At 40.2% G+C, this 16,155-nt stretch overlaps 1 protein-coding gene across 1 annotated transcript in view; it reads right to left on the bottom strand.

Moving 5' to 3' along the window:
• Positions 1-16,155, bottom strand: part of csmd2 (CUB and Sushi multiple domains 2) — a 228,439-nt gene that overhangs the window by 97,904 nt on the left and 114,380 nt on the right. Inside the window, exons 10-16 of the mRNA XM_068710960.1 lie at positions 14,969-15,090; positions 12,625-12,728; positions 10,516-10,628; positions 6,267-6,449; positions 4,176-4,366; positions 3,794-3,929; positions 800-994 (exon numbers count right to left, since the gene is read on the bottom strand). Coding sequence (XP_068567061.1) covers positions 800-994; positions 3,794-3,929; positions 4,176-4,366; positions 6,267-6,449; positions 10,516-10,628; positions 12,625-12,728; positions 14,969-15,090 — 1,044 coding nt within the window. The remainder of the gene's footprint in view (positions 1-799; positions 995-3,793; positions 3,930-4,175; positions 4,367-6,266; positions 6,450-10,515; positions 10,629-12,624; positions 12,729-14,968; positions 15,091-16,155) is intronic.

Genomic DNA, 16,155 nt, shown 5'->3' with positions numbered 1-16,155 from the left:
TGTCTGCAGCAACAGATACTTGAAAGAACAAAGCTTCTGTATCACCACCAGCAATCACCACCCTTTAGTCAGATCGTTGTGATGTCTGCCATAAGCATGAATTATTATTGTTATTATAAATATTGTTGATGACAATAATTAATTATATCTGCAACAGATGTAAAATATAAAGAATGAATGCATCCCAAAGGAATCAGCAAATCTATTTAGATTGATTTCTTCTCCTCTCGTTTATCAACAATAATCCATTCAATAGTTGGGTGTGCAGAAGATATAATCTCTTTACAATCCTGAGATGCAGTGAGGCTAAATTATTAGCCACAGTTAACATAAAAAAACCATATTCCAATATCATGGTTTAGAACAGTTGTAGATAACCTATAACACAGTGGGCACCGGGCTAATGAGATGCTCGACCATGGAACAAATGCTTTCAAATCAAAATATATGCACATCTTCCTCTTAATGACTTTGCACCCTTTTGGATCATTACCCTGGCTATATCTGGATTTTTCAGAGCCACACAGCTAACTATGCCAGCTCAACTGCAATGTGTGACATTGGATAAAATATACAGCACGGAATAAATCCCACATTTATCTAATTCATATTTACTAATATTAAAAAACTGTATCAGTAACACCCAAGTGTGTCCCCAGTAATAGGTTTCATCTCATGCTACGTGATGGAAAAAAATAAAAAATGCTGGAGAGAGTCGTTAAAATGTTCCGGTTAGGCAACAAGCATCCAAAACCTGTTGTAAGATGGCTGTCATGAAGGGTAACACTTGTTTACTCACCCTCACAGCGGGGAACTGCATTATCCCATACCACGTTGCCATCCTTGAGAATGCAAGAGATGGTTTGCGAGCCGTGGGTCTTAACAAAGCCCTCCTCGCACAGGAATGAGATTGAACTGCCCAGCTGAAGGCTCTCACCAAAGCGTTTCCCATTAACTGGCACACCTGGGTCTGGGCATTCGTTGTGACGAAATGCTGTTGGACATACAGAGAGGAGATAGGGTTAGTGTGAAGGAGAACACAAAGGTGTGAAGTGTCAGTGTTCAAATACTGTTACAAAAAATGAAGTGCCCTCTTGTTGAAAACACAAGAGAGAGAGAGAACAGCTCACCTGTAATTCGGCAGGTATTAATCCTTGTCACACATTACATTTTCCGTGCAAAGATGCTAGTTTCCATAGAGATTCTAAAATAATTACCTTAGTTTCTGGACAAAACTTTTTTCCCCTACTGTCAGCATTTAGCAATGCCAGCATTTAACGAGAGAAAATTTGTTTCACTTAGTGAGTCACATTGATTCAATATGCTGCAGTGATTACAGAGGGTGGGAAACAACACCGTATGCAGATCATCAGGCCAGATGACACTGTTGATACGTGGAGTAAACACAACAGGGAAAAATTGTTTTCTAACGTCCTCAAGATTTTATCCATCAAGCAGGAACCAGTTAGAAAGGCCTCGAAGAAACGCAGCCACACAAGAAGAGGCATAACCCTGGAACAAGGCATGTAAACAAATACATCACCTGCACCACTATCTCTCTCACTTACTCTCTCGCTCTCACTCTTGTACATGCACACAGTTAGGTGACACGTGTAGGTGTTGATGAATCCCTCTTCTGTATCCATTGGACCCAAACAGAGTGCCAGCCACACCTCATCCATCACGATCATCCTATTTATTAAAGTGCCAAAAATCCCCTCAATACAGTTTGGCATGTGCTTAATTAGCATGAATGATGGAAGTTGTCCGCTCAGCACCAAAACCCCCCACCAAAAAACAATCCTGCAGTTAGATGACACTGTTTTCAGGAACAGACCGTCATCTTCAATTAACCGGTCTTGACATTCATTCACCATGCTGCATTGGTAATTTATTTATTCATCTAACTCGCTAATTAATGCATCAGTTGCCATGTGTTGTCCCCATTTGCAGCTTTACAGAGGCACCTGGGTTGGCTTGATGACATGTCTGCAAATGAGCAAGAGCAAGGTCCCAAACGCCCTCTGGGTAGGCTGACGTATGTTATTTTAGCTAGAGCACCAGCATTTTAGGAACTAGAAACAGAATACAGGATGAGTCCTCAGAGTGCATTGCAATTTTACATACCAGCTACCACAGTGTAATGAATCAAATGATCACACAAAGAAAACATTCACTTTGTTAATTACTAACACTGTGTTGAAGAGTTTCTCTAAATATTATCAGCTACGTAGCAGGTATGAAGTTTGTAGGCCCAGAAATGACAGAAAACTGTGTCATACGTCATTAGCTATTCGACCTTAGTGCTGTAATAATGCACCTCCAAACACCAGACATCCATGTGGGATGATCTTTAACTGGGACTCTCTGCATGGACGTCCCTGTATCTATACTTTTTTTTGTTAAAAAGGTTACAATAACTATCATGGTCAGCACACATTGTTTTTTAAGTCCAATGAGAGATGGCTGATTATGATTGGTACAAACCTAACCTATGAACATACATGCTCATGATAAACGATTATTAGAGTAGCGCCATATGTGAAGCAGTTAACCAAAAGGCATGGATATTTCTGTGTGCACAGTTACGTTCAGGTACATTGCAGTTAGTAATAGAAACAGACAGCATTAGATGAGATTGATGAAGTCCATTTCATGTTCTACTGCTCATTATATGATGATTTAAGGGTGACATGCCTTAGTAAAATATCCTTTATTGCAGATGAGTTCTTTTGGTTGAATGATTCCAAAAAAAACGTGAGTTGCATTTTAGGGAACTTTTTTTTTTTTTGTGGCAGATTTTATTTGTCAAGCTTCGGACAAGAAAAGGTTATTTGAATGTGAGAAGTTATGTTGTTGTCTCTTACCACCAGGACAGTATTTCTGTTGTCTTATACTGTAAGTCCATGTGGACTGGACACTTTATTATTGTATTAATACAATAAACTAATGAAATGCTCCCCCCAAGCAGATGGATAACTCTGTAATGATGTGGTAAACTCAGGGTGAGCAGTACAAAGAAGATCATACAAAAGCACCAAACAGTAAAAGTAAAAATAACACTTTATTGCCTTCATTAAAGTGAGTCACTTCTACTAAATTTAGTACCAAATCGTATTGAGAAAAACCTCCCAACGGCACCTTAAACATTACTATTAATCTTTGTGGCTTTATAGGGTTAGGGTTAGACACCATGGAAGGAAATATCTAATTTGGGATGTGTAAAAATGCAAAGATCAGGCTCATTACAAAATGATGCATATGCAATGAATGCACTGCCACTGCCAAACCCTCATGGTACAGTATATCCAAGAAATGGGTTTACCAGCATGCAGCCAACGGTTACTGCGTCAGAGTACAAAACCCATCTGGAATTTCCTCACAAGTCAGCAACTACCCAGAATAGAATATAATGAGCACTGCCGCAATGTATCTGTCAGGTAAGGATCCGGTGTCTTTGTTAGGGTTTTTATTTAGATGTCAAGTCTCTATTTATACAATAAAGACAGGGTTTTAGTCATTTCTCTATGCGACAATGTGTGTGCAAAGAATGTGTTGCTGATTGCTGAAAGGGTTTATGCAGTCTGAGGGAGACATAGATGTGGCAGACGATTCATCCATGCACCTACACACACACACACACACACACACACACACACACACACACACACACGTACAGATACTGTACAGTACATATGTACAAACAATATATTAAACATCCAGTCAGTACCGATTTTGTGATAAGCTTTAAAGACTTCCCTTTATATATTTTACTTTACCACTCAATACCTACTTGTAAACGTGATGTTAAAGCCTCTGTTTGTGTAGGTGTGGTCAGTCAGAAACTCCAGCCGGGCCACATGGGCACTAGTTGTTATAGGAGGAGGTAGGGCGTCACCGGAAAAGGTACCCAAGATAGGAGACTCAGCCTGACAGAAGATTAAAGGTATCATCAGCTTAAAAAGAAGTCAGAGAGTAAACAGCTGCTATGGGGAGGTAGACAGAAGGGCTAGCAAGTCCAATGATGCTGGAAGACGGGTTTAGCTCGTACACGTATTTATACAGCCTGCTTCTCCTACTGACATGCACAGTGACTGATCGACATTGCAATAGTTGTTGATGCAAAAATAGCTATTCAAAGTAACTGTGAAATACAGCTTCTAATTCAACACTACCTTTCCACCATCTTTTATCGACAGGAAGTCAAACTGTTTCTCCATGCTGAGGTCGTTGAAGGCCAGATTGATGCGGCTTTCCGGGTTGGTGATGATCAACCACACACAGTGCATATTGTTGCCGTACTCCTGAGGGTAGTTGGGAGACAGCAGCACCCCGGATGGAGTGGTAAAGTTGAAGAAACAGGAAACTATAAAAGGAATACAGAGATATAGCCAGAGAGGAATGGAGAGAAATAGAAATAAAACAAAGCAACTGAGTATTGTTAAGGAGACTGGAAAAACATAAGGGATGATTCTATTTACTTTTGCTGACTACAAGATAATCTGATTTGATACATTTTATTGAAGGAAATAAGTGTGTGAAACTTGCCCATGACATTATTTTAGAAGAGGTTGTTTGTGGCAAACTTGAACTATTTATCTACCATTATATAAGAATAAGAACCCACTAGAAAGAAAATCTTATATAAGAAATCCTTGTGGAATGAAACGGGCATAGAGGAAGCCTAAGCCGAACAAAATCTGACAACAAGACAAGAAAAATCACTGCTTTCAAGCAATGTCTAGCTATAAGGAAAGCATTAGCAATGAAAATGAAAGATGGTCTCATCTCCCTCCCTGAATACTGTCAAGGCTGTCACTTGATCCCAGTACCGCCAATGAATGTGCTTAGAAGGCAACAGCACAATACCTGGATGTTACTGGGCAGATTTAGCCTTCCTTGAAAAGTCCACTCACAATTTCTGCTCCATTCACAGTGGTCTGTCAAGGCTAAACAAGTTTTATGCTCGGGAATGAAAATGACGGAGATATCTACATCTGACGGGATAAACAGACCACTTCTCGGCTGTCATTGGCATTTGCCCTCACTTCTTCAACTGTCCTTTGGTTTGTACATATATTTGAGGTGAGACAGGCCATGGAAAAGCAGGTTGTTCTAGCTTCCAGGTGCTGCGATCTATTGATTGTGTAAGGATGTTTCACATAACAGTCAATTTTGAAAAGTTATGTAGGTTGGCATTTAAAGGACGCAGCAAATTGTCTGACCAGACAATTCAATTTCAACAACCTTAAACATAATTGCGAGATCAACATCAACACTAACTAAATTGAATGTAGTTCAAAGATAATGCAGAAAGGTTATAGGGCAATTTGTAAGATGACTCGAGTCTTAGTAACACAAAACACTGTTTTATTTCACAAATGCACATTTGAGAGATACTTAAATATGCACTGGCGCTTCAAATATAGGAATGCAACTATCAGAATCTGCAGCCAAGGTTCCCTTTTTTATGATTGATTACATTAATCTCATTCAAATGCTTACCCCGCAGTGCAGGAGCAATGTTGATAACTAATATTCTCATCCTAAATCTAAATAAGAGAGAGAGATGAAGAGGCTTCTGCCTTCTACCTTTTGCACTGATACAGTAAATGGCTTTATCTCAACATTTCAATTAGTTCTGCATCTATGTGTGATTTCATTATGACTTCATTCTTCCATTTCCCCGTATAAATTATTAGCTACAGGATGTAATTATTCCTTCCATTGCATAATGCATATGCAATGAAACAAGTAGGCTATAAACAATGCATTATCATATTGGATGATGAATACAAGCACCCTGCATTGTGTCTACATGGCTAAAATAGTTTGTTAAATGTTGACTAAATAAACAATGTTTAGCATTATCATTGGCCAAAGGTTGTGCCAGCAAGTCATTCAGCTCAGTGATGTTCATCTAGATACTGCAGCGTTTTGTCAACCCTATTATCATATCAATAATACAAACAGTGGCCATTATCTGCATGGTCAGCTCTCTTTTCCTTTTGCCCTCACCCTCTAACTCTCTCACTCTCTGTGTTTGTCTTTCGTGGCTTTAATTACTTAATCAGCACTCTTAATGTTTCAAAATCCACGACCTCTGCTGGGCAAACTGTTGGGATAATCTGATCATTTATTATGCAGCCCTCTCTGCACTCATCTGCGCACACACATACATATTTATGCTCCTCTTGATTAGCGATGCACATGTCTGTACATGGTGCATGTAGAATGTAAATGACATGAGGTATCCACGAACTTACAAACACAGCTGGGTTTCTTAGCTGACCACTGGTTGTTCTTCTGACAGGTGATGTTCTTCTTCCCCACCAGCTCAAAGGCAGGCAGACACTCAAAGTAGAGTCGTTCCCCGTGACGGAAACTTGTCCCCTCCCGCTTGCCATACGCAGGGATTCCGGGATCTCCACAACTGCCTTGGTCAATTTCTGTTTGGGTAAAAATAAATACATAGATAAGAATGATAAGTGTGCAAATCATAAATTCATAAATCAAATAAAGACCTGCTCCTGTTTGAATCACAATAGATATACATTTAAAGGTCACAATTAAATTAACACAAGCTCTCTCTCTCTCTCTCCTCCTCTCTTTAACCTTTATATTATTATTATATAACAACTACTGTTTATTTATTTAGCATAATGGACCACAATGGTGGTCCTTTAAATGAGAAGTGTCCTTTCTACAGTTTTACTAACGAATGCTAGATGGATTAGTTATACAAGAGGAGGGTAGGGGAGAGAGAAAAGAGACATCTCAACTTAAGGTTATTACTGACTGTAGCCTCCAGCAGATTTTGACAAGATACTACTACATAGGCAACAAGTGATATGAAGATGCAGGAACTCACACTAAATCAAATCAGATAGAGCTGTTTCTCATTAATTCCTGTTTCAGGAAAATGTGGATTCAGCTTATCACTACTGATTTAGTCTGACCCTATATTTTGACAGGGCAAAAGTCCTACGGTGGCCAATTGAAAAATATTTCCCCAAAACGAATTTATTCATTTACTTTTCCATTTACATTCTTTTTTTTTTCTTTTGCTGACTGTGGAAGCCTGGAAGAACAGTGCAGTCATGTAGTCTGCAGTCCAGAGCAAAAAAATGACTTCCCTTATCGTTCTGTACAATGCTATTCTGCAGCTCACTCTCAACTGTTAGGTTGAGAGTGAGCTGTCCACCAGCACATTGTCCACCTTTCTTCCCACAGGGTTGACGAGGAAAATACATTTCAAACTTGTGGAAAACAATACGGTGAACATTACACGCAGACTAGGATGCACTCTACATTATTACCAGCTCTTATTACAGGAACATTGTGCCAATTTTCACTTTTAAATCTACTTTGTATATTTTTTTTTTGGTAGCAACACAATCGGCAGAGACTTTTATTGACTAAATAGTAAATGTGCTGGCTCAGCTGATGTATGTCATGGTGGTGGTGCCTCGGTGAATTCTGGTTTAGGGTTTAGATTTTGGTAAGACACACTTGACCGAGGGCAAGATGAGGAAGAAATACTTACACAATAGAGAGGGTTTGCATGGAGTGGGAAATCTAAGAGAACTAGCTGTTAACGGTACATGTCCTTAGCAGTAACCTTAGTTGGTTAATGAATCTCTAGCTGAAGAGTGTCCAGGGTCATCGCTTCATTAGTTCCTGGTTTTATTGGAATTTCGCATCGAAGACAGTCCTGTAGCAGCTTGAATGAATATTAGCAATGACTGAATCAGGGAAGAGATAATTTTGGGCTGAAGAGGCAGACAATTCATGGCATCAAAATCAATATGATTTCTTTATTGTCCCTTAACAGGTATTACATTTCAGGACAATTTCATTTTTCACCAAGCACTCCTTACTTCTCTTTATCCTCCGAAAACGTTATTCACTTATGTTGCCAACCTCTCTCACATCGGTCTCTCTCTCCCTCTGCAAATGTATCTTTCCCCTTACTGTGTGATAAACGTTCACACTTGCGTTGGAAGCTGACGTGAGCACTTTAAGGTACATGCACAAACCCACACACACACCCGCACACCTCCATGAACCCTTCTTTCTTAAAACCACACACGCCAATTTCATTATCGCAAGATTTATGCATCTTTCTTTCACTCACTCTTCTTTCTACTTTTCGTAGGTTTCATATTGCAGATGGGAATGCTGAGGCATCCTATCGAGGCATCCGGATGGGGGAACACAGAAAGCGAATAAGCTCATCCATCCAGGAAATGATGGCAGGGCCTAATACGATTTTAAATCGCACCAGGGGCGGTGCTGGGTATAAATCCATACTCGGTCCTAATGATGATCATCATTTAGAACACATATTTAGAGCTCACTGCGGTTTGGATGTATGGCTGTCCTGAGGCAGCCTCATTCACAAGACAACTCATTGATCTCACGTCGAAGTCACCTTTAAAAGGGGGGAATGCTGAAAGCGAGTTTTGAGTTGGGCCGGTGAGAAAATTAAAATATTTAAAGCGAATGTTTAAGATCCAACAGAAACTACATCTGGAAGAACACGACAGCTATAGGACAAACACAAAAATACATACATGTGCAAACGCATTCAGGCACACACACAATCACTGTTTGTCACTTTAACAGACACACTGAAGAACTCAAACTGCCTACGGTGCTTTTTCTCAAGTGAGGCCTCTCTGCCTCATGGGTCCTTACAATTAGAACTTGAGGGAAAATGGAGGCAATAAATAAGAGCCCTTTGAAGTGATGTGTACATTGGCTTGTACATGCATGGACTGTCTGTTGGTATACATGAGAATGTGAATGTATGTGTGTGTTTCTGTGTTTGTTGTGTATAAGATGAGGCAGGAGTGCAAAGGCATTTGATTCTCATGAATAAGCGAAGAGACGTAATGGTATATGTGTTGTTCCTGTCTGTTTGACATTCCGGAGTAATCCAAGCATCGTAATGGGACTCAGACTCACATTATTGTCAACAAAGTCACTGCAATCTCCTAAGGCCTAAAACGACAAGAGGACTTTAATAATAAAGTTTACTGGTAAAACACAATATCGCAAAGAATATCTCAATGTGGCTTTATGGACTAATGTTTCCGATACCAAATAAAAGCCTTACAGATTAGTGAAGTGGACTGTTTACAGCATCTGGACAATGTCGACTAATATCAACTGCATTAACTGTGCAGTTAAGCAAAAGTACTTGCATATCTTATTGGTGGGTATTAGTCCTATTCAAGCACCGACAACAACATTTTGCCACCAGACAGTTACACGTGGCACATTTCCAACTTTCAACCATTAAAAGCCGTCTCATCGGGCTCTAAACAGCATACTGTTAAAAACTTAAAATTTGAGTTAAGTGATTGCGACCACTGCAGAGTGTGTGCAATCCACACTCACATTGAAGAGTAAGGTGGGAGTGTGTGTACAGGAATGACTGTGTTTGCAATTACACTTGATGATCAGGCTTAAAATACAAGTAATTGAGAATGCAAATTAGATTTTGGGTGCTCCAATCTGGGAGGTGAAGTGGTTCAAAGCGTTTCTTCCCCTTCATTAAGTAGAACTCATTGTTTTAATTACACTTTGGTTTAGCATGCTGCTCCACTTTCTCTGTTATTTTTACTGATAATAAATAAGCATCTGCGGGCAAGAGAGAAGACTCGCTGTGCTTCTGAGAGGCAAACGGCAGACTTATCTAGAAGAAGAACTCTGGCAGACTCCTCAAATTCACAGAGATGCACACAGACAGACAGAACACACACACACAGATCGACGAACTCACACTGTCACTTATTTCTGTCTCTCTGGTCTTCACACATGCATGCAAGCACACACACATTTTAACTCCCATTTTTTAAGCTCACAAATACATGTTCCCAGACACACACACACACACACACACACACACACACACACACACACACACACACACAAACATAATGTTACACGCACACACAGAAACACACTAGGATTAGGCGAAAGCATCAGCTATCTGCAGTAGGCTACATCGATGGCCCATTGCCTGTTTTACCAAAATAAGTACCTTTATTGTCCTGGCTCAAAGCATTGAACATGACATAAACAATTAATCTCAAAGCGTAATTTGCACAATATGCAATGGAAACAGCAATTTGGGATTCCATTCACTGACAATCCTTGACTAAACTGAGTACTTCTTTGTAGTCTAGCTGTAATCTAGAGATGCAGCATGTTATGCAAAAGAAGCAGCTATTAAGCGTCACTACAGTCTTCTCTGACCCCTATGTTCTTGAAACTAAACTCATGATGATCCATACAGGCAAGGACAATAATAGAGTCAACCGAAGCAAAATATATCAGTGCCCATGTTGTCAGCTTTGATCAATTAGTCACAATGCACAAGGGTAAATGACCATAAAAGACATTCTAATCGAGACTCTCAAAGAAAGAGTTACTTTTTTTTAAAATGCTGTCAGCAAGCCGGCGCATCCCACTGACAGACGATCACAAATTTTGAAGCACCCTTACCTTCGTAAGACACCTTGAATCCCAGGGAGCCACTGGTGTCATCTGTCTTAAAGTTTAGCCACATCAGGTGACTGGTGCTGACCACAAGGTCTGGAGTGGTCGTTCCAGACAGGCTAAAAAAAGAAAGCAACAAGAGGACACGTTGTTCTAAGGTTATTGAGAACATTAGGTGTGTCAATTGTGAAACCTGGATAAATTAAGTTTAAGCAGTGTTTGCACTTACTGCAGAATTTGGTAGCACTTTAATAGCCAAAGGCCCTGCTTCTACTGCATCATTAAAACAACTTTCACGCGAGCAGAAAAAACAACACCTGAAGTTATATATTAAACTATCTGACTTTTCTCATCAAAGAAAAGTGCTCTAAAATGGTTGCAGGCAATTCTACTCTGAGAAGCCTTTTTTTTTTACCCTTTAATTCAAAACAGTTGGGGACAAGAAAGTGGAAAATGAAGGCAAGATCAGTCAATGCCACAGAAGTAATTTAATCCTGTTTGAATAGTAATTCCCCCAACTCTAATTAGGAAGTGTATAGCTGTGGAGTAAGTGATTAGGGGATCTAATTTTAGTGATGGCACACAAAGGATGGTGGGAGTAGTAAGGAAGGTGTCTGGATAGGTTGGGTCTGTGTTTTTGTCCTTTCCTGCAGCCATTTTGTAATTTGTGGTGAGTTTCTGTGAATTTGTCTATGAATAAGTGAGAGGGAAAATGCAATAAGAAGTATATCCAAAGAAGCCCCACATTGCACCACATTATGGGGATTCACCCTTGCATTCTCCTTTCTTTATATTGTTTGCATTAATAAAAGCTGAGTAACTCATTTTTCAAATGATATGTTGCCTGATTGACCAATAGATTTCCATGAATTCTATTTCCTATAAACACAGGTTTGCAGGTATGGGCAATGTCATGGAACATCCAACCTAATACATTTGGTCAGTGTGTAATACTTGTACTGCGAGCAAAACACTATACTGGTTTGTGTAGCCTATCTGCTCATGTAAATGATGTTCTTCCCACACAAGGACATCATTTCCCCCGTGGGAAATACGTTGAGCTAGACTTATCAAAGAGTTGCCTTCCATTATTAAACTGTCAGAGCACAGTGTCTTTCAAGCAAAATGAGGGGATTTGATTGGCTGTGTCTCATTTCTTATTAACCACCACATGTATGACTGTGGTGCAGTATGGTAACATGCCTCTGATCTTAAAATTACAACAAAAAAAAAACCTAAATGATGCACACACTTGCCTGCACCACTGATTCACAAATATAGTCCTAAATTAATGAAACTGTTGATAGCTGCAGTATATTCTCCAAATTTGTTCTAGTTTGTTTTTGTGTAAGAGTGCATGCGATCTCAATGACAAAACTGCTCACTCTACTTTCATATCATGAAGAGGGAGTCCAGAGGGCAAGTCCTTAATTGAAACGATTAGGTCGTTTTCTGTGTTTCTGTGTTGTACAAGTATATGCACAAGAATATTAAAGTGAGGACGATCGCCCCTTAAAAACAAACCCCTCCTCCACAAATCTCTCCCTCATTTATCTCCCACCTCCTTCCAGTTCCCACCTCTGTGAGGCCATCTCGCATAAAAATTTATCAATAAAATCTTTATTAAGGTGGTAAATTTCAGCACAATTAATAACAACACACTGTGAATTGTTATGGAGCATCTGCTAGCACAAACTCCATTAGGGGAATCAATATGCAGTTTGCAATGCTGAACCACATGGCTGTGAACTTGTTTTTAACATTGAAAAGAGTGATGATTGACAAGGTGGTGCAGCATCTATTTTTCATGCACTACTGCATCAGGTGGTGATGAAATGAAAGAGAAACAGCACAACAGAGCGAAAAGGGCTGGAGGGTAAAGGGAAAAGAGAGGGATGCTGCCTGTTGCAGAGAAGTGGAAGAGGAGAAAAGGCAAGTGTGCCAATAAAAGAAAGGTGAAGAGGAAGGAGAACGCAAAAGACCGAATTTGATCACATGGAGTGGCAAAATATTAAAATAACTGAAGGAGACTGTGGTGCGAAGTAAAAGTCAGAATAAGTTAGAGAACAGAGGGAAGATTAAAGGGAAAAGATAGGGGTCGAAGGAGTCACTCACACGTGGAAGATGGTCTTCTGGTCTCCCACCACCTCGCCGTCCCCCACCGTCAGGGTGTCATAGCCTCGCTCCAGGTCAAAATCCTCAAATGTCAGTTTGATCACCTAGACGACAGCAGGGACATGCCAACACAACTGTAAACGACAGATGCTTGAATGCTCCCGACACCAGGCACAGAGGAGAGACCCCTTCACATCTGTGACTCTCCATCCCTCTGTCCATCCAGCCGTCTCTTTTGAATGTTTGCCTGGCACGATTCCATCGCCACATGTTATCAATTTGTTTTGTATTTTTCAGTTTGATATGGACACAGAGTGTTGTTGATGCATGTGACTGTGTGAGTATATTTTGCTACATCGGACTTCCTATCTAGTTATTATGAAACCTCACCCACTAATCAAATATCTGATTGCCTGCCAGACGGTCTGCATGACCCCTACTAGCTGGCTCATCAAATCAGCAGGTTGCAGATGCCTTTGTGGCCTATCTAGCCAGACTCACAATGACTTTAAGCACATCAGGAGATGTGGCAGGAAATTTAAGGTTATCCACAAGGTGAATATATAATCATAAAGGTGACACACAAGTTTTAAAAGATTTATGAATTGGATTTTAACAGTGAGGAAAAGGCAGACCTTATTCATTTCATCTCATTTCTATGCTGCAGGTGGGAGTGTAAGAGAGGTGGAACAAGGTAAGAGAATCAATAAGCGTGCCCTAGCTGAAGGAAGCAAGGGGCAACTCTAATAAAGACAGACAGACAAATGCGGTTTGATCATGATAGTGCAAAATGTTGATACATAAAGAGAAAACAGCAGAGTAATGCGGGAGACTAAAATATAAATAAATAAAAAGTAAAACAAGGACTGTCTTTATCTCCTATTTTAAATTGGCTGCCAATGATTTCCGCCAAATTCTTAATGTTTTCAGAGGGCTGAGAGAGTCAGGCCTAATGAAAAAGCTTATATAAATGCAAATTGCATTCTGTCCTATGTTAAACCCAGTGCCTAATGAAAATTGCCAAGGTGGAGAGAAGAGATGGATGGTGTGTAGGCAAAATAGGTCAGATCACTAGATAAATAGAGTTTCACACCACAAACTCATCTCCCATCTGCAAGCCAACAGGTGACACAGGAGATGAGCGTGGAATGAACAAGGCACAGCAACCATATATATATATATATATATATATATATATATATATATACTTTATATTGTTTGCCATCTCTGACGTCATGTCTGACATTTTGGTTGTTTCAGAAAAGGGACCCAGTGTCCCTGACACTGACAGATAAGCATTTAAATGATTGCCAGCGAAAAAGCAGCCGCATTCAGTACCTTCAGGACATATCGAAGAAGCAACACTTGACAAGAACCCACATTAGTCATGATGGCACGAGGCTGCATTTAGGTCGAGAAGAGCAGAGTCACGTCCTACCCACCTCCCTTTGCAGTTCCGCCTCAGTCTCCTGCCTGACCTAACGTCTCCTCTGGCTGGGCCTATGCGGACGGGCAGGAATATAAGCCCATTACATCTCTAAACAGAAAGAACTGCCTCGCTCCATCATCATCTGCACCAGACAACAGAGCGAGAGACGGCCCAAAGTACCGTTGTCTGTTTCAGCAAGCTGCCTGCCGGCTTGGTATACGCAGTGGTGTCTATATGTGTGTGTATGTATGCATACAAGCAAAGGGAGGGGTTGGGTAGGTGTACGTTGTATCTGACTGCCCCCTCTGCCTTGATTCTCACCTCACATAGCCTCTCCTTAACTCGGCAAGGTGCAATAAGAGAACACATTTGTAAAACCATTTTGTTGGAGTTCAGAGAAGGATATTTGGCAGTAGAACAGCTGGGTGGCCTTGAACACAACTCCAAAGTCAATAGTCTGAACAGAGTGGCTATGACACTTTCATGATATCCTCCGAGCATGCTCTCAAATCCATTCCATTACTTTTCTGTCCATTTTTACTCTTTTCTCCTCTTCCTCACCACAGGTGATTCTAACAACTCTTTTTGTCTTCTGTTGGATCAGTTACACTATTCTCCCCCACCTCTTTCATTTTCCCTATGTCCCACATTTTTCTATGAGAGAGCTTCAGTCACATGGTGTGCTCAACAGCCCCCTAAATATCCTGTAGCAATTATCAAAAGTATAAAGTGAGTCATGTGTGTCAGAGAAGAGCTTCCTTTGGAGTTACCTTTTTTTAACAGGTGCAAACACACCAGTCAGTTTGCTGGCAGCTAAACACACCACTTAACACACTGCTGGAAACAGGCGATTAAAGAGACAAAGCTAAATTAGCAATGCACTGTTGCTTAAATCCCACATTTAATGACTTTTACCTTAGATGTGTCTGTGGCTGTGATGAGCCAAGTGCAGTTGGCATTGTTGTCATACTGGACCGGGTAGTTTGGAGATGTGATGACACCACTTGGTCCTCTCAACTGTCCTCCACACATTGGTGCTGCAAGGTAAGACACAGAAAGCGGCAAATGTTTAGTCATTGACAGTTTTAAAAGCACACATAATCATTTATAAACCACAAAAGATGTTGGATCCGTCAAACCGTCTCATGTATTTCATGTTGGATCCACAAGTCATTATGCTGTTTGACTGCTAGACATACCTCAACTACCTCACCCTCCACCTGTTAAGGTTTCTTATACTCATACTTGTAATATGAATTTGTGCAAAAAAAAACTAACTTGAGGAGGTTTTAAACCTCCCAATTCAATCTTTACCAAGTGCCATGGATAGCATCCTATAGAGAATCCTAATGAGCAAAAATGCCAAATGTGAGGTTTCTTCAGTGTTCCTGACTAAACTGTAAGCAGGCATCATGTTTAAAAGTTGAAGCTGTTTGGCTTGGCAATGATAGCTTGTGGCCTTTTTTCTTTTTAAACCATTATCAACTGCTGTGCATCCTTCAAACGCTTGACTTGCCAATTTAGTGTGGCACCAGAGACAATAGACTAATGAAAAACTCAATCAAACCCATAAATCACACAGTTCTACCACAGGTCTAAAGTACACTGGGGAGTAAATATTATCAGGGTAATTTATTATAAGAATACAACAAAGAATATGACTGTCTTTATGATCCTCTGCATTGTTAAATGTTTCAAAATAAGGCAGTCATTAATATATACTAGTTGGCACCTGCCCAAGTATAGTATAGGAGGTGTATGGGTGCCTTTATCAAAGGAATAAATACATGTATCAAATGTATTGAGTATTGCACTTGATATTCTCCTTAAAAGGAGGTGAGCAGTTAGCGAACCAAGCTTTAAAGGACATTGTGACTTTTTTTTTTTACATGGCAGAACTGTTAAACACCCCATTCAATTTAAAGCAGAATTTCTAATGAGTACTTTAAGGGAAGTGAGTGTGTACGTGTGTACATATGTGGGGATAACCTGAAAGTATTTGAAAGAGCCTGAACCAGCTACCCTAAATTTAATGAGCTACGTCTGAGATAGGTCCTACGGGTTTTTAAGCCCCACTCAGTGGCTCCATACTCCACCCCTCT

The sequence above is a fragment of the Cebidichthys violaceus genome, unplaced genomic scaffold, assembly GCF_023349555.1.
Source record: "Cebidichthys violaceus isolate CVI_PGR_0920_01 unplaced genomic scaffold, fCebVio1.0.p SCAF_16, whole genome shotgun sequence".
Taxonomy (NCBI): Eukaryota; Metazoa; Chordata; class Actinopteri; order Perciformes; family Stichaeidae; genus Cebidichthys; species Cebidichthys violaceus.
This window is presented reverse-complemented; position numbering and strand designations above follow the sequence as displayed.